At 40.5% G+C, this 25,740-nt stretch overlaps 3 protein-coding genes across 5 annotated transcripts; 1 reads left to right on the forward strand and 2 right to left on the reverse strand.

The window, feature by feature from the left end:
* The first annotated feature begins 263 nt into the window (after positions 1–263).
* On the forward strand, positions 264–7,757 carry LOC139570597 (uncharacterized). The gene is made up of 16 exons (XM_071392582.1): positions 264–348; positions 777–894; positions 1,174–1,242; positions 1,583–1,639; positions 3,513–3,614; positions 3,697–3,929; positions 4,386–4,558; positions 4,808–4,901; positions 5,253–5,603; positions 5,734–5,851; positions 5,932–6,023; positions 6,130–6,247; positions 6,577–6,680; positions 6,788–6,959; positions 7,087–7,260; positions 7,374–7,757. Exons 6-16 carry the CDS (start codon positions 3,873–3,875, stop codon positions 7,610–7,612), a joined length of 1,692 nt encoding a protein of 563 aa, XP_071248683.1. The 5' UTR covers positions 264–348; positions 777–894; positions 1,174–1,242; positions 1,583–1,639; positions 3,513–3,614; positions 3,697–3,872; the 3' UTR covers positions 7,613–7,757.
* Positions 7,758–8,067: 310 nt separating this feature from the next.
* On the reverse strand, positions 8,068–11,802 carry LOC139570598 (putative nuclease HARBI1). The gene is made up of 10 exons (XM_071392583.1): positions 11,419–11,802; positions 11,031–11,101; positions 10,767–10,943; positions 10,446–10,676; positions 10,317–10,358; positions 10,075–10,248; positions 9,307–9,995; positions 9,122–9,237; positions 8,914–9,025; positions 8,068–8,819 (listed from the first exon to the last, which is right to left on the reverse strand). The coding sequence occupies exons 7-10, from the start codon at positions 9,776–9,778 to the stop codon at positions 8,449–8,451; spliced, it is 1,071 nt and encodes a 356-aa protein (XP_071248684.1). The 5' UTR covers positions 9,779–9,995; positions 10,075–10,248; positions 10,317–10,358; positions 10,446–10,676; positions 10,767–10,943; positions 11,031–11,101; positions 11,419–11,802; the 3' UTR covers positions 8,068–8,448.
* Positions 11,803–15,224: 3,422 nt separating this feature from the next.
* LOC139570595 (uncharacterized) lies at positions 15,225–24,140 on the reverse strand. 3 transcript variants are annotated; one of them, XM_071392577.1, is made up of 8 exons: positions 22,678–24,140; positions 21,724–21,872; positions 20,886–21,090; positions 20,557–20,716; positions 18,108–18,723; positions 17,618–17,688; positions 17,275–17,315; positions 15,225–15,492 (listed from the first exon to the last, which is right to left on the reverse strand). In XM_071392577.1, the coding sequence occupies exons 3-5, from the start codon at positions 21,087–21,089 to the stop codon at positions 18,122–18,124; spliced, it is 966 nt and encodes a 321-aa protein (XP_071248678.1). In that variant the 5' UTR covers position 21,090; positions 21,724–21,872; positions 22,678–24,140; the 3' UTR covers positions 15,225–15,492; positions 17,275–17,315; positions 17,618–17,688; positions 18,108–18,121. The 3 variants fall into 3 exon arrangements, with proteins under 3 accessions (XP_071248678.1, XP_071248679.1, XP_071248681.1); XM_071392578.1 differs by having other exon boundaries at positions 20,886–21,872; XM_071392580.1 differs by having other exon boundaries at positions 21,724–24,140.
* Between the last annotated feature and the right edge of the window lie 1,600 nt (positions 24,141–25,740).

Raw genomic sequence — 25,740 nt, forward strand, 5'->3', positions numbered from 1 at the left:
GAATGTGTTAGGATTGGAAGTTTTCTCTTTATGTTTCTTTTGAGATGGTATGGCCTCTGAGGACCCCCAAGACCAACTGGATGAGGCTATTAAAATGGCAGAACGCCTTGCTGAGGAGCTCAACCCAGAGAAGGACCCACAAGCACAACTGGACGAGGCCATTAATGAGGCAAAAAGACTGGCTGAGAAGCTCAACCCAGAGAAGGACCCACAAGCCCAACTGGACGAGGCCATTAACGAGGCAAAAAGACTGGCTGAGGAGCTCAACCCAGAGAAGGACCCACAAGCCCAACTGACAAGGCCATTAACGAGGCAAAAAGACTGGCTGAGGAGCTCAACCCAGAACGGGTAATGTAACAAGTCGTACATTACCGGTAATGTAACCCCTACAGCTCACATACGTGCATAAATATTCCCAACACAACCCCAGCACCACAGCGTTATGATTTATCATTGCTTTTTGTTTGTCAAAGTAGACCCCACATGGCACAAATGTGAATTTAAACGTAGACTCCGTGATATGATCTGAACACGGGCATCAATGATGTTGCCCATTGAGCATGAGGCACAAGGGTGCACTAATTAGCATCCTTGTGAACTTCTACACATGTTAGCAGTGTGAGTGAGCCAGAACATGGGTCTACTGCAGGTGCCTTTCCTCAGCTGACAAATCACTTCACCTTATGTGGAAATAAAATGATTGCTTGTGCTCCATATGTGCTTGTGGGAGAATTTTATTAGTGGGCCATCCATGATAATTGAAATGCACTTTTTAGGAAAATAAGAAGAAAAAGACAAACAAGCCTCCAGGGATTAGGTTCAGATGGAGACAAAGGGATGAGAGAGGACAGATTGTTTCTCAAACCAGGAAGGCAACTACATCCACTTCTTTTGGTAAGTTTCATCCCGTCTAGGTGTTTAATTTTATTGATCCCTGATCTGACTTTTTCCTTTCAAACATACTGTATCATAGTATATCAAACTTTTGTTGCCGTGCCATAGGCCGGTCTAGTACCATCTACCCACAGCACATAATATATTACATGCAGGTCTGATCCCACCTTTCCCTTTCCCTAACTGTTGTCTCTGATGAAAATACATATTTAACGAAAGGAGAGTCAGAATTCCAGCAAATCTTTAGAATTGAAACCTTTTTATTACCAATTATTTCAGCTCCAAGGGCCAGTACATCAAGAGCCAGACTAGTGCAACATTTAGGGCCAGTCACTGAGGAAGAATCAGGTATTGATGAGCGATTGAATATATTAATCTATACAATTCCTTGTTATTCAGTGGCCTTGTAATTCATTTATTGTATTTTTATTAAATCTGTAATTGGTAGTTGAAACAATAATAAAGCACACTCCCCATCCCCTGTTTTGGTTAAAAGCTGAGTGATGGGGTTGGCGAAATGTAACCACTTGAATTTATTGAGAGCGCTATTATTGCAATAACTTACCATCAATGTTATATAAAATAATAGTTTTAACCATATAGCATTAATATAAATCCAAAAATGGCTTTATCAACTTCTGAATGTTTTTAATTCTAACCCTTTCCTTTTTTGCATATCTTATTTTAGAGACGAGTACCAGTGGATTGGAATCCACTCCAGTTTTAAACATTGATGAAGAAATATGTATGTTTAAATTGTTTTACTTTCAAAATTGGGGTCATCTTGGTGTTACTGAATTATACTGCACTACATCTTTATTTTGACAGTGATGCAACATTTTTAAATGTGTCTCCAGAATTTCGGATTTGAGATCAAATGTTTGATATGAGGTTACAGTACAGAATGTCACCTTTTATTTCAGGGTATTTTTAGACTTTTCTGATTTTCCGTATCGAAATGAAGGCACTTTATATGTCTAGTTGCAAGTTTTATTGGTCGTATGTACAGGATACTGATGGTAACACAATCCAACGAAATGCTTACTTGCAGGTAGCTTCAGGACAAAGCAAATTAAAATGCTGGAGTGTAGAGACAAATTCAACATTTTAGCATCACTGTCCAAATACTTCTGTAGGGGAGTGCAATAACAACATCCTGGCAGAGCTTTTTCCTCCACATTTCCTTTAATATGAAGCAATCTGCCATTCCACATTATGGAATTATTCTTAGTTGAATTCATTCAAATCCACTATTGGAATGTTTACACAGAGTCGTTCCTTTTGTAACCACTGTCTGTAATTGTGGAAGCTGGAAGCATTTGCCTTTGAGGAGAGTTTACTCTGTAGTCAAAATACACTGAGTGTACAAAATATTCCTAATATTGAGTTGCACTCCCTTTTGCCCTCAGAACAGCCTCAATTCGTCAGGGCATGGACTCTACAAGGTGTCGAAAGCGTTCCACAGGGATGCTGGCCCATGTTGACTCAAATGTTTCCCACAGTTGTGTCAATTTGGCTGGATGTCCTTTGGGTGGTTGACCATTCTTTATACACACGGGTAAATGTGGATCGTGAAAAACCCAGCAGCATTGCAGTTCTTGACACAAACCGTTGGACCTGGCACCTACTACCATACCCCTTTCAAAGGCACTTAAATATTTTGTCTTGCCCAGTCACCCTCTGAATGGCACACATACACAATCCATGTCTCAATTGTCTCAAGGCTTAAACATCCTCCTTTAATCTGTCTCCTCCCCTTTATCTACACTGAAGTGGATTTAATAGGTGACATCAATAAGGGATCATAGCTTTCACCTGGTCAGTCTGTCAGGCAAAGAGAATGTTTTGTACTCAGTGTGTTGTTGCTGTTTTAAGAACATTCAGAATTTCTATTTGACGATGGGATCAAGTTCTATTTTTTGATATTCCAATTTAGACTTTACTCAACATTTTGGTCTGCCCTGTAATTGAATGTACTGTAGAATCAAAGCTGAGGTTTTTGGCTTGTCACACCATAGATTGTGCAGAGATATATTTGCTGTCACCCACTTACAGCCCTATGTGCATTTTAATATATTAATTATATCATATTCTTAATTGAATCATTTTCCCATTTTTGTGTTTTCAAAAAAGCAATACTTCATAGAGAAATTAACATCCTCCTAGCTGACTTAGAAGACCCTGAGTGTTCAAATCCTGCTGTGCCTGGTGCATCACACAGTTGGAGTGTGAGGAAGGAACTCTCACAGGATAGGTGGAGGGAGTCCAGGCCTGAGATTGTAGATTCTCTGCTGGCTGCAGAGCATGCTTCTCAGAAGATCTGTCAGTCATGCAATGTGAAAAGGGCTATTCTGCGATGTAGAGACTGTCTGCCGAAACAGCTTTACTGCGACGACTGCGATGTCTCTACACATGCAAAGTTCCCCCTGCACAACAGAGAGTCCATGATCGAGGGGTTCTACACGCCCCTTCCTCCAACTACAGCCATATCCCTCCACAGTGATGGCCAATATGCACTTCATGAACAGGGTGTGTTTAAAAAGAAATTGCGGCTGATTGTATTATATCAAAGTTCAAATGTATTGTTGTTTATTGTTGTATATAAATATTGTCCCTAGATTGTTTCTTACCATTGGATGTACCAGAGGTGATATGCGGTTGCCTGACAAGCACCATCCATGTTGGTCCTGGGAAACATATCATCCTCGTAGGAATAAATGGTATGTGCAATATCTACAAGAACCAAACAGTGATGTAGCAATGTAAAAAAACATTAATTCAGACTACATTTTTTCCCTCAAGGTCGCTACAATGTCACAGTGCCTGTGCTTACCTGCACAACTTGTCTTAGCACCTGGACAGCAAACTTGGCAGATCTGATAAAGAATGGGTACTGGCCTGCCACTGTCAACTGTGACACCATATACCAGGTAGATCTGTTCAGCTCTTTTGAGGAGCTGAAAGTGTCAGCCCCAGGAATGTCCCGTCTGGCGTTTATGCGGATTTTGGAGCAGCGAACTGACTACTTTGGCAGGGTAACAATCAATTATACTCAGCTTTACCAATGTATGACTTCAGGTTAACTATGTTACATTTTGTTACAACACTTTGTGTAACATAACTTTATTTCCAGTACTATAACTATGTTAAAACTTCAGGTCTCTTGCTACAGTATGTGTTAGCCTCCTGCACCACTGTCCTGCCATGCCCCTTATCTGTGCCACTCTTGCTACAGTGTGTGTTAGCCTCCTGCACCACTGTCCTGCCATGCCCCTTATCTGTGCCCCTCTTGCATCCAATATTTCTGCTCTTTACAACATAAATACTCGTCTTACTTTTGCATTGACTTTCACCTGCTTTGCTGTCAACACTATGTACTGGCCCTACTTTAACTCAAATCCAGTCAGCCATAGTGAATTATAGTATGTTTTGTTTATACTATTGTTGTAAGTTATTTAATATATTTTCTATATGTATTTTTCCCTTACCAGAACGGAATGATCTGTGGGGACACTTTTCAAAAAAGCTTCTTTGAGTGGACGTACTGCCGCTCTGAAATTGATCAGGTCTGTGATATACAGTACTTTGACTGCCCAGCCTGTTCACCCAGCATGCTTGCAGTGTCAGTGGACGGGAACAAGAAGCTGTATCGATTCAAAAAAGGGTATGTAAAACTATTCTTAATTTATCAAATAACACCGTACTCTATATCATTTAAACAATCCTAACAAGGTTAGCCTTTTCTTTGTCCAGTGTGAATGTTTTCAAATGCAGTTGAGGTCATTCTTAGCTTAAATGTTTTGAGTTTGTAATGAAATGAATTATCAACATTGTCAAGTGTCCCACAATCAGTTACTGAGGTTGATTGCTATTTCATGTCACTTATTTAATGTTTTTCACTTATCCTTTCAAGGACTGATGACAAAGGATTATTTGATGGTGTATTTATCTGCAAGGATGAGGATGTGTCTGACTTTGTCAACTATGTCCATACAAAGACTAAACATGTACGTTTCCTGTGTATCGTCTAATCTGTGAAATAGGACTGGCCTCGGGCCATCTGACTCAAAGGCAGACTCGTTATACACTATTCCAATAAAAACATATAATTTTGGAGAGATGGTAATCCTCTCTCTTCATGTCCAGGGTCGTTACACCACTCCCTCTGTTCAGAAATGCAATACACTTTACAAGTGCTTCTTTTTGACAGTCAATTTCCAACTTCTGATCTCCATTGTAGGGAACACAGGGGGTAGCTCAGCGCCCTCAGCTAGATTTTAAAAACCTAACCACTGTCCCGTTAACACTCCCCCCCCAAAACATTATTTCTACCTATACTCTTCTACTCCCTTGCCTAGGGTTATGGAAAAGGGGTATGTGGAGCATCCCAGTGGACAGCAGCTAAAGAGTCGTCAAGGAAAACAAACAACAAACTTGATGAAGAGGGACTGGAAGTTGCCGTCTGCCGCCACGGAATACTTCTAAGGAGCCTCAACATGATGCGTGGAGAGATATTTGCGTACCCACTGTTCTTGCAGAAGGAATTGTCTGGCAGCAGGAACATACAATTAATGTGTACGGATGTGATCTGCAAATTTTGGCCATACCTGACCAAAGTTGCCCTTCATTGTCCAGAGCTCGCCACTCTTCTAGACATGAAGCCACTTCTTTCCGTCATGCATGCAAAGGCACATCGTTTGAAATGCGAGGTAAGTTTTTCTTTATTAAACTGTTCAAAGAGAATTTCCAGCTTCAGTCCTTTACAAGGCTTCCCATTTAGATGTTTGTTATTCACATAATTGAAATATTAAGTCAATATTTTTTAAAATGTTAATTAAGATTAAGTGGGGAGGACGGAATCAGGAAGGAGCTGGCACAACTCTGGGGGAGGAAGTGGAACAAGGGAACAGCTTCTTGTCTAGGGCTGCAATCTGTTCCAAGCAAATGTCCAAAGGAGGTAAACATTTGGTTTAATGTTGTTCTATTCAGTTATGTTAGTACTTATCTGGAATAAGGAGTTCTATTTTGCTTTTCTAGCAAGAACAGATATGCTAACCATCCAGGCCATGGGGTGGAACAGAAGGAAGAAAAACAACCTGCACAGAGTATTGTCCAGAAGATACTTGAAGGTGTATTGTGTGGATCAATAAATGTATTTTAGAAGTATTATATCTATGCATTTAATTTATTTTAAAACAATTAATTATTCTGTTTTGTTTTTGTCATAATTCTCAGACAACAGCAAAAATCTTGGAGGAGACCCAGACTCTCGAAAAGTTTAAGAGTGATTTGGGTGTAGGCGATGAGACTCTGTACAACTGGACAACGGAAGTTCAGCAATGGGCTAATACAGGTAAAATAATACAAAAAATAAATAATCCTAAATGTAACTCTCCTGGACTGTCACATTGACGTAGTGGAGAGGCTTGTGTACTCCAATGACCCTGAGAGCTAACCCTTAGAGGGTGTATTCCATCGGCAGGTGCAATCAAGCCGGACAGGTGGAAGGGTAGGAGGCAGACAAAACATTCCCTGGTTATCCAGGTTGGGGCTCACTCACCCCCCACATAACAAATAATTTGTTACAGAAACCTTCACAGGCCCCATGTTCCTCCAGGAAGTGAGTGCAACATACTCACCGTTGGAGATACGTTGTTAATTTTTAGATTTATTGTATTTCAGAGGAAACAAATATGAACATGGATGGTCCTCAGGTACTACAGAGAACAATTGAAGTCCTGTTTCTTAGCATCAAACAAAGGAAACGGAACCTCTACCGTCAGACAGGTTTGTTACATTTCATGAATATTGAATTGCACACACTTCATTTCTCTTTTATTTCAAAGCCATGCAATTTAACAAATAATTCCATTCTCCTTTTGTTTTGATGACGGATGGATGCAAGAAAAGACACCCTCTGCGCAGAAAGATATTGGAAGAAAAGGCCAAATTGACAGCTGCCATAGAGGAGTACAACACCCTTGTACCAGGTTCAGCAATACCATCTGCAGATGAGATCCTTTCCGCAGACCTTCATGCATGGCCTTGGGAGCTGCATGGACAAAGTAAGTAGTATGTTTGTGTGTCACAATAACTATGTTTCTGTTTTGCTATCTGTGTTTGTTCAGTTGCACAAACACAGACAGCACTGCCAAAGTTACAAATCCACATTGGGTTCTTATGAATTTACAGCTGATCTACTGACAAAGAAAATAGCCTTTGACCGGGTGATGCTCCTGAGACGGCTGAAGGAGGAAGAGTTAATTGTCCTAAAGGAAGTCAAGCAGCACTGGGAAAGCCTAAAGAGGGAATCACAGAATGTGCAAGACCTTGCTTCACATGTGGCACTTGACCTAAGCAGGCAAAGTAGGGAAACTTTCATTTAATATGTACAATTGATGTTGGCACCCTGTAATTGCTATTGTATTGAAGGAATACTTCATTGTATTTACCCTACACATTACGATTGTTGGTGTTAGGCTGCCAATTGAATCAGTCGGAAGCTGGGAGCAGAGGTCTCTTCTCCATGCTTCAGAGGAGAGTCAGCAGCCTCAGAAGACACCAGGACTCTGTCAAACTGATATACAGCAAAGCTATGGGCCAAGACACCTCCCTCCTAGAAGATAACTTCATAGATGACCTCCTGGAAGAGGACCTAGATGACATCTATGACAGCGTCCACTACAGCTCTGATGACGAGGAATCTATCACAGACTGAAGGTGTTCATTTGGGTGGGTGCAGTTTGCACTGGGTGAAAAGTGATTCCATTTGTTTTGCATATGTGCTTTTTCTGCCTTCCTAAGGAAAAATAGTTTGAACATTTTATGGAAAATAAACTTTTATGTTTCTTCCTTGTTGACAATGTGATCATGTGGCACAGATTTGAGAAGGGCGCTATTACTGCTTTTGCCCGGTTACATGACCAGGGGCCTGTTGCACAAAACTAGGATAAGGGATTAAGCCAGGATATCTTGGTGATCCTGGCTCAATTGATCCGTAATCCGGTTGCACTAAAGATGGATAGGGGGCAGGAGGATATGTTATGGTATAAATTACCATGGAGATTTATTCTGTGGAGCTAGCCTGCTCCAGACCAGGCTAAATTCCAGGATCTATTTAATCTCATCCCTAATGTCAGTCAGCAGTCACCACAAATGTGGTGACATTATGTGTAACATTATGTTCCTTTATTGAATAAGGACAAAACAAAGCAGGTAAACCATCAGCTCCTTTCGAAACTGAAGTCACAGTGACTCTACAAGATGGAAAGCACAGAATCCAAGCATATTATACAAAATGATACATACACATTCAAAGGTCTGTATATAACACACCCTGCATGTCTGCACACTAAAATAAATGCAGGACAAATCCATACACATCAACTGAACAGACAAATGAATGGATGCAGTAGCCTCCCTGCAGCCTTGTATTACACACAGTATACCGCACAAACATCATAAGAGGCCAAATTCGTCAAAAAACGAACCCAAAAAAACCCAAATTCCTCTGCCACCGCAGGACATATTTAACCAAAATTGAAAGCACACATACTAACTAAAATAATTCAACACATATTGGTCCCTCAGCAGCCGACCACTGTCGTCATCAGGGAAGATTGCCGGATTGTCCCAGTCCATGGCTGGTGGCACTCTGGGGGCCCTCTCCTTCCTCAGGCAGGCCACATTGTGGAGGACAGCACAAGCCACAGTAATATCACATGCCCTAACAGGGCTGACCCTTAATTTGTGAAGGCAGTGAAAGCGTGCCTTCAGGAGGCCAAAGGTCATTTCAACTCTGGCCCTGGTCCTGGCATGGGCATGGTTGTAGGCCTGCTGTGCTTCCTGGGGGTCTGTGAAAGGTGTCAGGAGAAAAGGCTGGCAGCCATACCCCCTGTCTCCCAGCAACACACCAGAGAATTCACCTGTCAACACAAAATCTCATCATTACTACCTCATAAACACAGTGATATTCTTGACACAGCCATGATGGTTATAAATAGGGGTTGTGTGGCTTACCTTGTGATAGGCACTGATAGATTTCAGAGGCCCGAAAGATTCTGGAGTCATGGACTGAGCCAGGCCATTTTGCCACAACATTGCTGATCACACAGTCAGCATTGCAGACCATCTGAAATCATAAGATGAGGAATATTACACCAATCAATGCACATCACTGGCAATGCAGAGTGTTCGTCAATGGACAATATCAAAAAGTTATGTTCACCTGAACATTAATGCTGTGAAAGGATTTCCTATTCACAAAATCGGCCTCATGGGCACCTGAGGGGGCTTTTATCCTTATGTGTGTGCAGTCCACTGCACCAATGACATTGGGGAAACCTGTCACACAAAGTAATGAGTATCCTACTATGTGTTAACAGTTGTCCTGTAATTTGTAGATCCTCTTACCTGCAATCCTATAGAACTCCTCTTTGATGTCACAGAGTCTTCTGTGGCCAGGGAAGGAGATGAAGACATCTGCTAATGCTTTGATAGCCAGACACACACTCCTTATTGTGCGGCAAATTGTGGCCTTGTTCAGCTGTTCTGCATCCCCCACTGAGTACAGGAAGGCTCCACTAGCAAAAAAGCGCAAGGCCACACAAACCATTTGCTCCACACTCAGTGCATGGCTCCGTGCAGTGCGGTGCTTAATCCTGGGACCCAGTAGTCTGCATAGATACCTGATGCCATCTGCAGAAAACCTGTATCTTTCATATAGATGGTCATCAGGGAAGGCCAGTGGGTCCAACCGGTCCCTGAAGACCCTTTCTCGCCTGAAGGCTCTCCTCAGCACAAGTGCTTCTTCATCCACCACATCTCGCACGAATGGGCATGCCATTGTCAGAGCAGAAAGGAACACACAATTTTGGGCCTTCATATAGGCTAGTGGCCACACCTGGTGCTGGGGGGGTGGGCAAAAGAGGGCGATGCCTTATAACGATGACTTGGTTGTACTGATTGCTGGGAAAATAAAAAAAACCTTAGAAAGATGCCACCGTCCTGTGTGCTCACAATAAGAGCTCATATGTCATGGCTCACTTGACTTTACGAGAATATACCTAATTTTTATTTTGAGCTGTGTCATCTTCTTGGAGCTGGGGGAGGAAAGAAAAATAATGATTAATACATTTGTGTTACAGTTAGCATACAGTGTACATTGAAGGCATATCTCACCTCCCTCTCAAGTTTTTTTATTTCAAGGTCCAGTTTCCTAATTGTCCTCTTTTTTATTTCGGACTCCAGTGCAAGATTTTCCATATTTTTCTTCTTGTACTGAATGTCTATGTCTGCCAGTTCTATTTGGCGCCGGAGGTGGTTGCCATACAACTTTCTGATAGCTTGTGAGCTCTGTGAACACAATACAATTAGCGCAGCTGGAATTTGGCAGGATGTGGTGTCCTTTTATTAATACGCACTATGTTGCCAGGCTGGTTTTCCCACTGTATAGCATCTGGGTCCTGTAAAAGAAATTCGATTTTTTGATTTTGATGAGGACTCCTCACCATTGTAGAGTAAATAGTACTTTCACAGTCTTAACATGATACCTCATGCCTTCTGGAATCCAGAGAGATGGTCTCCTCCTCATCATCGTCTCCATCATGTGCTGTTGCTGCTGCACTGGGGCCTTCACCCTATCACATTTAATCGGATTCATATTGAAGCTAGTAGACAAGACATGCCAGGCCTACAGTATGCCTTTGATGGAGTACTCACTGGATCAGCATCGTCTGGTGCTTGTGCTGGTGGCTCTAACAGGAACACAGTGCTGCCAGACACTGCAAGGCAATAGGTAAACCAAAGTCAGACAGTCCAAATTGATTCAATATGAATGTGGTTGTATCCCATGTAGAGATGGAAGGACATACCTTGAATGAAGCGGGTGGCATCTTGGGAGGAACCTATGCTCGTCTCTTTCCCCCCAGGGATCCCCTCTAAGACGGGCCTGCCTTTATTTAGCTACAAGGCCATGTCCTCTGCTGGGGTAAGGTCAGCCTTTGGTGACCCACCACCCGTGCCTTGTCTGTGGGTATTCTTTTTCACTGCTAAAACAGTACAGACAATGTGTGAGCAGGCACCTTCTGGGTACAATATATGCTTGTGCTTTGTTAAATATTAGTCAGGGACCATACCATTCTGCAGAATGTTCTTGTATTTGATTTTGACCTGCTGCCATGTCCGTTTTGGCCCGTTCATGTTTAATCTACACACACACACACACACACACACACACACACACACACACACACACACACACATTTAATGGAGTCACACTGCAAAAAATTACTTGGTATTTTTGTCTTGTTTTCAGTAAAAATATCAAAAAATGTATCATAGCTTTATACAGTGTGATGGAGTTACTTTACACAATTTCACTCATATCTGCAGTGCATTTCAATTAAAAATTTTACCGTTTCATAATTACAGTACAACTGCATTTTTGGAGATGTGAATTAAATATTTGAATTGTAATTGTGATGTTTCAGCGGAGCGGTGAGTGTGTAATTGTGCACTACTTACGCATTCAGGCGGTCTGCAATACTTTGCCACGCTTTTTCTCTTTGCTTTATCACTGTGGCGGTGTTGCCTTTCTTCTTAATTATATCTTTTACCTCCTCGTATGCCTCCATGAGGATTTGTGCTTCCGACGGGGAAAAGTACGCGGCTCTAGTTGCCATGGTAAATCAGTTAATCTGTGATCTGTGGCGGGGTCTATTTGAGTGAGCCGTGAGCGCGCACCTATCCAGGATTGGTTTCACCTGGCTTAATGAATCCGTGTCTGCTCATCCTGGCTTGGTCTTTGTGCAACCAATTAAGCCTGGACGCACATGTTTTGGCTTCATTGAGCTCAGCTGAGTCATTTATCCCGGATGTCTTAATTCTACTTTTGTGCAACAGGCCCCAGGTCCGATGAACCCCTTTAAATGGCCAATCTGCATTTGCTACATCCACTTTTGGATGCTTGAAGAATATCATTTATAAATGCCTCATGAATATAGTTCCCCTGCCGTACCCCATCAGATCCCAAAATATATATATTTTTTCTACTCGAATGTTTGTAAACATACATGTGTCAAACTCATTCCACGGGTAGGCCGAGTGTCTGTGTTTTTGCTCCTCCCATAATTGATTAATTGAGGTCACTAATTAGTAAGGAACTCCCCTCACCAGGTTGTCTAGGTCTTAATTGAAAGGAAAAAACAAAAACCAGCATACACTAGGCTTTCCATGGAATGAGATTAACACCACTGGACTATAGCCTCAACATGGTTTAAACTATGGTTCCATTTCTCCAGCCCCATCCCTCTATGGTTCCATTTCTCCAGCCCCATCCCTCTATGGTTCCATTTCTCCAGCCCCATCCCTCTATGGTTCCATTTCTCCAGCCCCATCCCTCTGCTTTTTGCAGAACCATTGGCGGGGAGAACGATTTATTGTTTGAACCGGGTGATTTCCGATTTAAACATTGTTAAACTGTAATGTACTGTGCTTGTGTGTGCTTATGAGTTTAGTTAATAAAAAACTAAAAAAGGTTATCTTTGTCTTCAAGTAATCGTTTGCGTCCTTATGGAGCTACATTAGTCATGGGCTTTTATGTCAACGATTCCTTATGTATGTATGAGATGTACAAATGCTTAACTTGTACTGAGTACTTTGACCAGTTACTTCTTTACTCTCAAGTAGTTTTCGAGAGGGCTACTTTACTTGTACTTGAGTACAAGAACTGACTCCCATCAGCTGCAGATGAAACCGGTTTGTTGAACATTTATGCCCAGAATCTACAGGCACTCGCAATGAATCATCAAAAGTATGGACCCTGAATGACTGAAGTGATTATTATTTTATTATGCTGACCCAATTATGACCCATGACATATTTGGGGAACAATAATGCATAGCCCTTGTCTAAGCTGCAAACTTGGAAATGTTCCTATTGAAATGGGGGTTGTCCCATCCTGAACAAGCCAGTTGCAAGTGACATATTCTTAACGCTACTATTAGCAACACCGTATTATTATTGAAATTAGATGACAAAAATGAAAGTTATGCAGGCAGGTCTGACATATTGGGAGAACTGTGAACATGCACTTATATATATCTGTGTTGTCACAGCGTTTGGCCACGTCTTCGATTTGGTCATTCGGTCAGAGTTTGTTTTTGTTATGTGCGTCGCAATGGCCGTGACGTTTCTAAATTTTCTGATTACATTTTTAAACTATTCATAAATTATTCTTGCGCAATGTTACTTTCATTTGAATGTCGTAAACATGGTCGGATTCTATTAAATAATTGATGTAACAGATAAATTCTTATGTTACAGAAACCGGAAAAGTTGTGAACTACAAATGTGGCGCCATTTTGTAGTTTATTACTAACCTTAACCTGTTTGTTTTTTATCAATATCTTCGCCAATATCAGTCTAATTGATGTGTAGAATGATCTGTACATTCATTAGGACATACATAACGCTGTACTGCAACAGCACATGCCAATTCAATGTCTGAAGTAGTGCACTTTCTGAAATGTGTTTTTCGTCATAACTATTTAAGTTTGACATGTGTGATTCTTTTGATTTAATAAGGACCCCTTACTAAACCTTCATGTCAAATAACGTTCGGATATGTTCATCTATTGTTGATAAAAAAATCATCAAAGTTTGGGGAAAAGTCACCTGTTGGTGGCGCTACTGAGCACCCCATGGCCACCAGGGGTATGGGATTGCATAATTATGTTTAATTCATGCATAGGATTATTTGTGCCAAGCCATAAATCAAAGATACAAAAATATATATTTTTTGGGGGTGGGGGACTCTATGATGAGAGTTCAACTCTTCCAAAGGTTTCCTAGGGGGGTATAAAGGTTCATGGCAGAAAAAGTGGATGTATAGAAATGCTTATATAAACATCGATATTGACGCTTCTAGAAGTTCAAAAATAGACATTCAGCAGTCTATATGTGGCCTTTCAACCCCTATACCCATGACCCACATGGCCGCACCTCTATTGCCATGGTCCTCGGCACATCATATTCCTGATAAGCAACAATGCTGAAAATTAAATCTCACTGCCTATTCAAAAAAAGCAGTTGTGAAATTAGTTGGCTTTCACCTTCACTAAATACTTTCCGTGGACAACTAGCCTAGAGACCGAGCAGATAGACGGTCTGCCTCTATGGGCAAAAAATTTTGCATGCCAATATCACTCAGGGGTAGGCCTATATCCAACATATTTAATGCAGGTAAAGTAATATATGTAATAGCATTATATATACTGTATATATGATCTTTATATATGTAATCTATGTTGATTTACACGTAGGCCTATGTATTATAATACATAGCCTAGCTGCGCCTAGCCTATGGGCCTATAATAAACTTGGATATGAATTGCGAAGTTCATCGTCAGTCGGCCAAAATGCTGTCCCAAAATGCAACATTCTCATCACTTTGGATGATTCTTTCCTCATTACTGAGACATTCACTAAGTACTAAAGTTAGTCAGCCCAATCCACTGCTCATATCAAATGTATCAACATTGTACTTTGTGCCTAGGCCTAACATTTTACTATGTGCCTAGGCCTCTGGTCAAAAGTAGTGCACTTTCAAGGGAATAGGGTGGCATTTGGAAAGAAATGATCCAGTACCTTTATCCATTGAACTAACATTCCTCTAGTAGAAATACAGAAGGAAACAAGTGACCTTTAAATCTCAGATTTGCATTAATTTGTTCCAAACAGAATGTTGTAGCTTTACTATATTGGAAAAGTCCCAGGTAAAATGAAGAACTGTGTATGTTAACCTTTTTCTCATTTTCTAATAGTGCGCCTGTGTTTTATTTCAGGACTAAGGACAGCTACTGTTAGCTAGTGCGGCAGAAATGCAGGGTATACCGTGGCGAGTTCAGAAGCACGGCAGTGGAGACTGGAGAGTGTCACTAACAACAAAAACGAAGACCACAAAATGATTTTTGCCTACTGTAAACATTGGCATTTCAAATCACATTATGACTGTGATTTTCAACCATCTGACCTACTACTGTCTGATTCATATAGCCTGATTTTTTTGTGTTTGTTCTTTATTATATCAACTGATTGCTTCTGTATGGGGTGCTTTGGCTGAAAGACCAACACGTTTGATCTGGAGAAAAAAAGACTATTAAACTTGCAAATTAACTGTCTTTAGTAAATATCATTGTATCTACTCCATAAGATAATCAGCTATGTGCATTGTGTTATAGAAATAGGCAGACTAAAAGGTCAAAAATGAGAGTGAAATTAAACATAAATATTTAATAACATAGTGAAATGAATCAATACAAACATAAAAGACAAAAATACTCGACTACTTTAATACACATAAGTGAATTTATCACACTACTTTTGTTCCCCCAAAATGGGGGGGCTATGTACAAAATGTGCTGTAATTTCTAAACGGTTCACCAGATATGGATGAAAATACACTCAAATAAAAGCTGATAGTCTGCACTTTAACCTCATAGTCTTTGTATAATTTCAAATACATTTGTGCATAAAGTGGGTTAAACTGGAGAAACCCGGTCCTCGGCCTTGATCCAGTCATCGTCCCATTTCTTGCCACTGTAAGACAAGAAAGAAAACATAAGGAATGTCATGTTTTTAAGCAGAAATAGATAATAAATCATTCAATATGTAATTGTGAGCAAGGGTTGCACCTATTCCTTTGAAAAGGGTTTTATGATTTTTGGTTAAACCTAATCTGATGTTGGTCAAGTGCCTTCTTCTCCTCTCAAATATAATATTTCAACTACATAAAGTACCTTGCAAAAGTATTCATACCCCTTGGATTTCGCCACATGTTATTGTGTTACAATGTTGGATTGAAATTGAGTTAATTTATATTTTTTGTCAACAAGCACCTCAAAATGGTGTACTCTAATGTCAAAGTGGAAGAAGATTTAGATTGTTTATAAAGGCATGCCTAAATTAGTTCACAAGTTAAATTTGGCTTAACAAATCACATAATATGTTATATGGACTCAATAGGGGTTAACATTATTTTTGAATAACTACCCATACATCTGTACCCCATACATAAAACATCTGGAAGGTCCCTTAGTCAGGTATTGAATTTCAAGCAACAAAGGCCAGGGAGCTTTTCGAAAGCCTAATAAAGGGCACTGATTGGTAGATGGGTCACAATAACAAATCAGACATTGCATATCTCTTTAAGCATGGTCAAGTTAATAATTATGGTGTGGATTATGTATTAAACCACCCAGACACATCAAAGATAGTCGTTCTTCTGAACTGAGCTGCAGGACATGAATGCAACTGCTCAGGGATGTTACCGTGAGGCCATTGGTGATTTTACAGTTACAGGCTGTCATGGTAGAAACAATGAGGATGGATCAACATCATTGTAGTAACGCCACAATAATGACTTAAACTACAGGGAAAAGAAGAATACAAATATACAGAAGAGAAAAAAAATCTATTCATGCATCTTGTAGCAACAAGGCACTGGAGTTAGTACTGAAAAACACTGCAAAGGAATATACTTCCTGTCCTAAATGCAAAGCCTGTTTTCCACCAGACACTGGGAGAGGAATACACCTTTCAGCAGGACAATAACCTACAACACAATGCCAAATCAACACTGGAGTTGCTTACCAAGAAGACAGTGAATGTTCCTGAGTTGCCAAGTTCAAGTTTGGACTTAAATCTGATTGGAAATCTATTGCAAGACTTTTAAATTGTTGTCTAGACATGATCCCCAACATATTGACAGAGTTCAAGACTTATAAAAAGAATAATGTGATAATTTTGCCCAATCCTGGTGTGTTAAGCTCTAAAAGACTTACCCAGAAGACTCACAGCTGTAATCACTGTCAAAGGCGTTTCCAAGGGGTCTGACTACTTTTGCAAGGCACTGTAACATCCAATACCAAGGTACAGCCAAAACCATATGTATTTGGAGAGTGAAGGTAAAATGTGAAATTTGGATCTATACTCCAGAATTTAGTATTTTAAATAAAAGGTTTCATTTACTATAACTTCAATACACTTTAAGTGAATTTGGCCAAATACTTATGGCTTCCTCAAATTGGGGGACTATATACATAAAGTGATATCCTTTCTAAATTGTGAAAAGGTGACCTGTACTACCGCCTCATATGAAACATTTGATTTCAAATCCAAAATGCTGGAGTTTAGAGTCAAATTGTACATTTTAACTTCACTGTCCAAATATATATGGTGTTGAGTGTATAGTATATCCTCAATACATATGGTGTTGAGTGTTCAGTATATCCTCAATACCAGTATATCCTCAATACATGTGGTGTTGAGTGTTCAGTATATCCTCAATTCATTCTAGGAGATTAGTTTAAGTAAACATACCATCCAGAGCATGGCTTCCACCTCACTTTCTGCTCCTGACCCTTTATTATGAAACAAATAGAAACAAAACCAAAGTAAAAGACTCAATAACAAAACTTAAGAACGGGAAAGCATAGTTATAACGCACACTGTAGAACAGATCTACCGCTTCTTAGACTTGCTTTCAAGTAGAATGATGATCTGTAACTAACATTTCTATGTGAATTTGGTCGGGCCACCCAGAAAGTTACATATTGCCACTTTAACTACCAGGTCTATGCGCTGCAAGTTAACTACAATTGGTGTTGCACTAGGATTAGCCTGTAAATACAGTCACAGGAATGTCAATGTTCTGCAGATTTACGTCATTTGAAGTTCTATTGGCAAGAATCTTGAGAATAGGGAAAATCGTTTGCCCCGGATGCACTGGACACTCTGAAACAATAAATGCATTAATATATTTAGTCACCACTCACCAGAACATTAATACAGTTAGCAGGACAGTCAATTGCATTATTCATTGTACATCTATGCCTAGCCTTAGACTGCACTCTTACAAATGGTTATTTGGCTGTCACCATAGGAGAACCCTTTTTGGTTACAGGTAGAACCCTTTTGGTTCCATGTAAAACCCAATAGAGTTCTACCTAGAACCAAAAAGGGTTCTCCTTTAGGGACAGCCGAAGAACCCTTTAGGAACCCTTCTGTCTAAGAGTGTACACTACGCCTGCCTCCTGAAAAGTAGGAGGCCATCAATCACTGGAATTGTTTTATACATTTATTAAAAGCATAATTTAAGTTATTGACATCATTAACATTTATGAATAAACAATATAAGTTAGATACTAATTTACCTTTTTGCATGTAGTCATATTTCCTCTTCCTTGGTCGGGGTTGGATGGGGTAGGATGGGGTTGGATGGGGTAGGACACGGTTGGATGAGGTAGGATGGGGTAGGATACGGTTGGATGAGGTAGGATGGGGTTGTGTGGGGTAGGATGGGGTAGGACACGGTTGGATGAGGTAGGATGGGGTAGGATGGGGTTGGGTGGGGTAGGATGGGGTAGGACACGGTTGGATGAGGTAGGATGGGGTTGGATGGGGTAGGATGGGGTTGGATGGGGTAGGATGGGGTAGGATGGGGTTGGATGGGGTAGGATACGGTTGGATGGGGTAGGATGGGGTTGTGTGGGGTAGGATGGGGTAGGACACGGTTGGATGGGGTAGGATGGGGTTGGATGGGGTAGGATGGGGTAGGATGGGGTTGGATGGGATTGGATGGGTTTGACTGTGTCATGCTCAGCGAGTTGGAGTTGGTCTCCTGGGTGGTGGGGGATATCAGGGGTTCAACCTGGTTGAGGATGAGGGTGTAGCTGGTCTCCTGGGGGGCAACTGTATCAGACAGTTCTTGGGCAGCAACAGGGGGAGGGTTGGAGGGTTGTAGTGTGGGGGTATGGGTGTTGATTGCCACTGCGAAATAGAACATATTAAGGAGATGGGACAGACAAGTGGACAACAGTTTCCAATTGGCAGAGGTGAGCATGTATATTTAAGCAATAAGGCCCGAGGAGGTGTGGTATATAGCAATATACCACGGCTAAGGGCTGTTCTTATGCATGACGCAATGCAAAGTGCCTGGATACAGCCCTTAACCGTGGTATATTGGCCATATACCACAACCCCCCAAGGTGCCTTATTGCTATTATAAACTGGTTACCAATGTAATTAGAGCAGTAAAAATACATCTTTTGTCATACGGTCTGATATACCAAGGCTTTCAGACAATCAGCATTCAGGGCTGGAACCACCCAGTTTATTATTAAACTTCTACACAGGATATGTGAAAAGAATGTGTTGAAATGTTGCTTGCCTGAACTAACTCCTCTACTTTAATAATAACAATAATTATACATGAAACATACATAGCTTTACAATTGTAGAAACTAACAAACAATCAATAATCTAACTAAACAACAGCAGACTAAACAACAGGAAGAAAAACATTAAACAAAATACTTTGGCGCAAACATGCATTCTTTGTCCTGATCTTGTCCACATTCTGATTGTGCCCACATTTTTAGAAATGCGTCTACATATAGTCTTATCAGTCCACTGTGTCCGCATTGTGAACAAATATACTGGTCCCGCCTTGTATGCTAATTCTTTGACAAATATTCTTTCAAAATAATACTGTTTTATTTATTTTAAGACACATATATATTCCATAAGTCAATGGTGCCACCTGTCAATGATTTTAGAAGGCAGGATGATTTAAATGGTTTTACTGTCAACTCCAGACGTGGTCAGGAAGATCTGATCACAATGCTTCTTTTAATCGTCTACACCTGTCTGAAAATGTGGGAACAATCAGACTGTGGACAAGATCAGGACATATAATGCATGTTAGAACCAGGTGTAAACGGGGCTAGATAGAGGTAAGAAGGGCTCAAGGAAAGGGTGTGATGTGTGAGTATGTGAGTGAGATAGCAGGTGAGGGAGTGAGCAGGTGTTGCGCATATGTATGAGTGTGTGAAACAGAAGAGGTGTGTGTGGGAATGGTGGAGGGGGAGGTAAGGGTAGGCCATGGTGAAGAGGTGGGTTTTTAGGCGGGACTGAAAGATGATGATGGACTTCCAGAGCTCCAGAGCCTAGGAGCAACCCTGGAGAAGACCCTGTCACTGAAACTCTGGAGCTTGGACCTGGGGATGACAAGGTGGCCAACTGTGGTTGAGGGGAGAGAGCATGAGGGCTGATAGGAGAGAAGAAGGTCAGAGAGGATGGGGGTAGCAAGGTGGGGGGAGATGTTTTTAGGTCAGGAGGATCTTGTAATTAATGCGGTGGGAGACAGGGAGCCAGCGGAGTTCACAGAGGATGGGGGTGATATGCTGCCAGGATGATTTAGTGGGTTAGAAGATGGGCTGCCAGGATGATTTAGTGGGTTAGAAGATGGGCTGCCAGGATGATTTAGTGGGTTAGAAGATGTGCTGCCAGGATGATTTAGTGGGTTAGAAGAAAGGCTGCCAGGATGATTTAGTGGGTTTGAAGACGGGCTGCTGAGTTTTGAACCATTTGGAGCTTATGGAGGGAGTCTGTGTTCGTGCCGGGGAGTAGTGAGTTGCAATAGTCTATTCAGGAGAAGAAGAAAGCATGGATGAGAGTTCCGGCCGGCAGGACAGGAGAGGGAGGGGCTGACTTTGGCGAATTCGCCTAAGTGGAATAATTAGTTTTTTACAGTCTGACGGATGTGGTGGTTGAGGGATAGGGTCTTAAAGTAGACAAACATACATATTTCTGTCCAAATACCTTTCACAGTTGCCTCATACAACCTTTGGATTGCTGCCATTGAGGTCTGGTTCATCATACCACTGTGAGGACACAGTGCAGTTGACGACAAAATGTTACCCTTCTTCCTCTTGCTGAGGAGTAGCAGGGGGTACACTCCTAACTTGTGGAACCTATGTACCTGGGATCATTGATGACAAAATAACTTCCAGAAACACAACAAATATCAGTCAAATAATGACATTTAGATTTACAGTCAAATGACAACAACAAATAAGTGCATAGGGCCTATCATATCCCTAAGCTAGAAATGCATAAATATTTTTAGAGGAAAACATAATAAAGCTTACCAGCTTGTTTGCTGCATTAATCAAGGTTGCAAATCTTCCATATTTAATAGTCTTAGTTGCCCATTCATCAGTAGCCTTCATTTTCTGGGCCTCTAACTTCACCTTCAGCTTTATTATTGCACCACAGAACTTGCACTTCTTTGAGGCTACTCCTATTGATGTTTTACAGCTAGGACACAGCTTACGGCTGGAGCCAGGAGCCATTCTGCATGAAAGGTGGATATGAAAGTGTCAGAAAGAATAGCCCTATACACATCACTTTGACTGATGGAATGCACCAGGGAGGTCCACTCTGGCAATGGGCTTGAATTGACAAGGATAACTACAGATTGTGAGATAAAAACTATACTAACAATAGCAATTAATAAAGAGAGTTTGGCCAACTAAGGAGCTGACGTTGAGTTCACATTAAACATCAAGCCCTGACCCTTCTCAAACCCACTAAAGAAGTGCTGTGTGTGTGTTTGAAGGTGACATGGGTTTCAATGACTCAATCATATGGGTCAGATCTGATAATGGACCTCGCCAAGTAATAAAACTAAGCCTGAGGCTTTAACATGCCACACTGTAACGTAATGTGTCATACTAACTGTTGACTACTATTGTAACCTAGATGTAGGCTACCTGCCATAGCCTCAGGTGCACAGTGCAATGAGTGTCGTTAGTTGACAGATTAAACAATACTTGGGCCAGTGGGATTTGGTTGCTTATTTTAAGATACAATTTTTGAATAATCTCCTCCAGTTGGTTGGCATTTTAAAACTACAACCTGGTTTGTTTTTGAAAACACAAGAAATGGGAAGAAAGCTGAATTAAAAGAGAAAAAGTTTCCACTTACTTAAAATGCAGCCAGATGGATAGATCAAGAGATCTGTACAAAGAGGATGTATAGAAAGAAAGAGAGAGATAGAGAGACTAAAGGTGTCAGCCGTAGGTCTGAGTTGTCTGAATAGAAGGGTGGTAGGTGTGAAGGGTCTTTATTTGGAGCTGCAAAGTAAACAGAATAGAACAAGTTTAGAATTGTATTTCACAGCTGTATATGTAGGATACTTATTTTAATAAAAAAATGTAACTCAGCATTAAAATGTACTTAATTAGTAAGTGGATTATATCACAAAAAATACAGGTGGTATACAAAAATGTAAAGAATGTGAATGATGGATAACAAGATGACCATTCACTGTATATGGGAGCATTGCTGTCTGGTGGTCCCAATTCATCCATTGTTTGGAATTGTTTTCTCCACAAGATCTAAAACTGTCTAATTTAGAAAGACGTTGCAAAGACAAGTTGAACTAGCTCTAATAGGCAGGGGTGTCAAACTCATTCCACAGAGGGCCGAGTGTCTGCTGGTTTTTGGTTTTTCATGTCAATGAACACCTGGACAACCTAACCAGGTGAGGGGAGTTCCTTAGTCATTTGTGACCTTCATTTATCAATCAAGGGTGGAGCAAAAACCTGCAGACACTCAGACCTCCCATGGTAGGAGTTTGACACATGTGGATTAAAGTAATTAACCACTCAAACTAGTTTAATCAGGTGTGTAGATGTTGCCCAGAACAAAACCCTGCGCCCACCATTGAACTCCATAGACTGTAGCCTAGCTCGCTAGCTAGCTAAAGCCAGCTAGCTAGCTGAACTGTTGAGTAGGCCTATAGCTAAGATTTTGATTGAAAACCTTGACAGATCAGTGAAAATGCATAGTGGTTTGAAAAATGTCGTAAAAATCAATCTCCATAACATTACATACTATCGATTACAACCACATGGTTTATTTGCATACTTCACTTACCAGGAAAGAGAATGATCGCTTGGGAGGATCGGGTACGTTCCAAGTTGTCTTCTTTGTTGAAGTCATGGTGCGCATTTGTGTTGTAGGTAAAATTACACAGATTCTGCACAGAATAAGAATATACATTCAAACTGCCTGGAAAAGCGTTTCTAAGATTCATTTAATTTGATATTCTTATATAAACTGAACAACACAGAAAGTAACCTCCCCTGCAGCCGATTGTGTTGACGAGCTGGAACACGCTCCGCATTACATGGGGTTGAAGTTGCATATGTACAGTACTGATCTTGGGTCAGTTTTCCGTTATTTTCTCGTACGACTCGGGGAGAGAAACCCGCAAGGGTTTTGATCGGCCAACATGTTTTCTGACTGCAATGAGCGCAACACCCAAAAATATTAAGTGAAATCAAGCATAGAAAACAGTATTTGCCATTGATAATGTATTTAAATGTTCCCTGGCAAAGATCCCAAAGAGTGCCATTACTTGGAGTAATCTCTGAACGGTTTCAAAATGCCTACCTGTTGAATATCATCTTGTCTGCAGCAAATAAATGTATCGGAAGAGTGGAGTGGAAGACTAAATACATTTCTGTCAATGGAAAAATCACCCATAAAATAAATCTGAAGACAGATGTAGGCTATGTATGTAGCTGCTATTACACATACTAATGCCTCGTTCAGGTACTATCGGAGTTCTCGGGGATTCCTAGTTCCGACTGGGAAGTTTCACTTGAATGACCCTCCAAATAGGAATTACAAGAGGGAAATTAGAAAATGATGTGGCCAATCTTATTGGTTTAAGAATTGTTCCGACTTGAAAAGAACTTGAAAACAATCATGTCGGAGTTACGACTTCCCATTGTCCAGTATCCCAGGAGAATGTGAAGCCAGCATAATAATGCATTCAAGTGCTAGTCGGTACTAGGAAACTGACATTTCTGACTTGCTAACTGGTTGAACGCGTTACAGTAGCCTAAGTATATAACATGAGTGACATGACTGTAATAATCATAATGGAAAGGCCATAAGTGTAAGCCAACATAATTCATTATTTTACATTAACCTGTTTAACATGTAATTTAGGCTCCACGAAATATGAAATGGGTTATGGATAAAATCGTGTATGGTTGCCTACATGAAAAAAAGGCGTTCTGATTACAAGTGCACCAGTATCCAAAGTCTTAAGCGAAATCAAGCACAGAAAACAGCATTGGCATTAATAAAACAATATTTCCCACGAATTAAGTCGCACGTAAATGTGCGTCTTTTCTCAAAAATTCTGTTCAGCAAGTCTAAAACAGTACATATAGGCATACAACGACACATTTTAAAACATGGTTAAACAAAGACAAAATTTCTGTATATTCATGACGTTGAATTAGCCATTAAGAAGAACAAAAATGAAATATAAATTATCGCGTCTATATGGTTGTTGCAAAGGCTTGTGTAGCCTACTGGTTAAATTTGTGCCTTTTCTCACGAATTAAGAGGCACATAAATTCGTGTCTTTTCTCACGAATTGAACCACCCCAAAAATGCACGAAAACGCACGAAATCATCTAAGGATGTAGAGTGAGTTTCCTGTTAACAGTGTATGTTATATTCCTTTTTCCACACAACTTCATCTAAGGATGTAGAGTGAGTTTCCTGTAAACAGTGTATGTTATATTCCTTTTCTTTTAGCCATGTAAAGACGGATCTTTTTTTATAAACTGCTAAACCATTACAATTATAACTGGCTATACTTATTTCACCCCTTACTGTAACTAGATACTATTCTCAGTCAAAATTGACCATAATTTGTCTTTGTAAAGTTACTGCCATCAGAGGTATTATGAAGGTCAAAACTAGAGCTTTCAAAAGTCTGATATTTACAATTCAAGAAATAGGTTCTAGCAATATTTGTTTTATTCCCTTGCCTGTTTGCCTGTGAGCCAATGCCACAGATGTTAGAAAATTGAGACAAGATATTATGTGTGTGGCAAATCTGAGTAGGTTGAAGTGTATGATATTGGATGGGATATAGTGAGAGTGTGTACAATGTCTGTATAAGAGTAAGACTATAATCTGTGATGTCCAAATAAATAATAACTCTGCCAATGTGCATGGTTGAGTGTCTATGTGTGTAACATGTAGTGCGTATAGCCTTGATATTCATGATGATAATTGTAATCCATATCGTATCACCATCATAGTTGCATCATAATTACCTTTAACATAATTGAAAATATAACCCAGCATTTCCATAGCAGTTGACGTTTCACATGATCATGAAAGAGACCTTGCATTACTCTAGAGACGACTTCACTACAGTACAAATGTATTCCGTACAATATGTTATTATTCCCCAATGTCCCTATTCTGATATCTTCCCCTTGCTTGTTGTAAACATATATAAACGTGTAGACAAATACATAAAAAAGATTGACAAACAATAAACACATTCAATTATAAAACAGTTCTCAACAAGAGAGAGAAAGGGAGAGAAGAGATGAGAAAAGAGAGAGAGAGAGAGGAGAGCGAGATCAGGTGTGCGTGTGTGTATGTATAAGTCCGTATGTGTAAGCAAGCATGTAATTGAGTAGTATTTTACTGAGTGGCTTTCCTTAATAGGAAAGGACTCAAGTATCTTTACTTTTACTCAAATATGAAAATTGGGTATTTTTCCACCAATGCCTGCAATGCTTCCAATGTTAATTCCTGAACTCCCAAAAACCTTTCAGACGCACGTACAATTCATCTTTACAATCGGTATCCTTCAACTGGTGAACGACATTATGAATCTCAACAGGCTGCGGGGCATCCACTGCCATAGCTTCCTCAGCACCAATCACTCTTTCAACTATTCCCCGCGCCACCCAGTAGGAGAACTACTGTACAGTCGTGGCCAAAAGTTTTGAGAATGACACAAATATTAATTTTCACAGTCTGCTGCCTCAGTTTGTATGATGGCAATTTGCATATACTCCAGAATGCTATGAAGAGTGATCAGATGAATTGCAATTAATTGCAGACTCTCTTTGCCATGCAAATGAACTGAATCCCCAAAAAACATTTCCACTG

The sequence above is a fragment of the Salvelinus alpinus genome, chromosome 3 (genome assembly GCF_045679555.1).
Source record: "Salvelinus alpinus chromosome 3, SLU_Salpinus.1, whole genome shotgun sequence".
In the NCBI taxonomy this organism is placed as follows: domain Eukaryota; kingdom Metazoa; phylum Chordata; class Actinopteri; order Salmoniformes; family Salmonidae; genus Salvelinus; species Salvelinus alpinus.

Bases quoted from the DNA above. Each gene is read 5' to 3' on its own strand.
- LOC139570597 (XM_071392582.1), top strand. From the start codon at position 3,873: ATGTCCCGTCTGGCGTTTATGCGGATTTTGGAGCAGCGAACTGACTAC. The intron at 3,930-4,385 runs GTAACAATCAAT...TTCCCTTACCAG, and splicing joins GAACTGACTACTTTGGCAGG to AACGGAATGATCTGTGGGGA. The intron at 6,024-6,129 runs GTGTATTGTGTG...CATAATTCTCAG, and splicing joins TGTCCAGAAGATACTTGAAG to ACAACAGCAAAAATCTTGGA.
- LOC139570595 (XM_071392577.1), bottom strand. From the start codon at position 21,089: ATGGCTCCTGGCTCCAGCCGTAAGCTGTGTCCTAGCTGTAAAACATCA. The intron at 20,717-20,885 runs GTAAGCTTTATT...CAATGATCCCAG, and splicing joins TTAATGCAGCAAACAAGCTG to GTACATAGGTTCCACAAGTT. The intron at 18,724-20,556 runs GTATTTGGACAG...TCTATTTCGCAG, and splicing joins GTATGAGGCAACTGTGAAAG to TGGCAATCAACACCCATACC.
- LOC139570598 (XM_071392583.1), bottom strand. From the start codon at position 9,778: ATGAAGGCCCAAAATTGTGTGTTCCTTTCTGCTCTGACAATGGCATGC. The intron at 9,238-9,306 runs GTAAGAGGATCT...TTTGTGTGACAG, and splicing joins GGAGTTCTATAGGATTGCAG to GTTTCCCCAATGTCATTGGT. The intron at 9,026-9,121 runs GTGAACATAACT...TTATGATTTCAG, and splicing joins TTCACAGCATTAATGTTCAG to ATGGTCTGCAATGCTGACTG.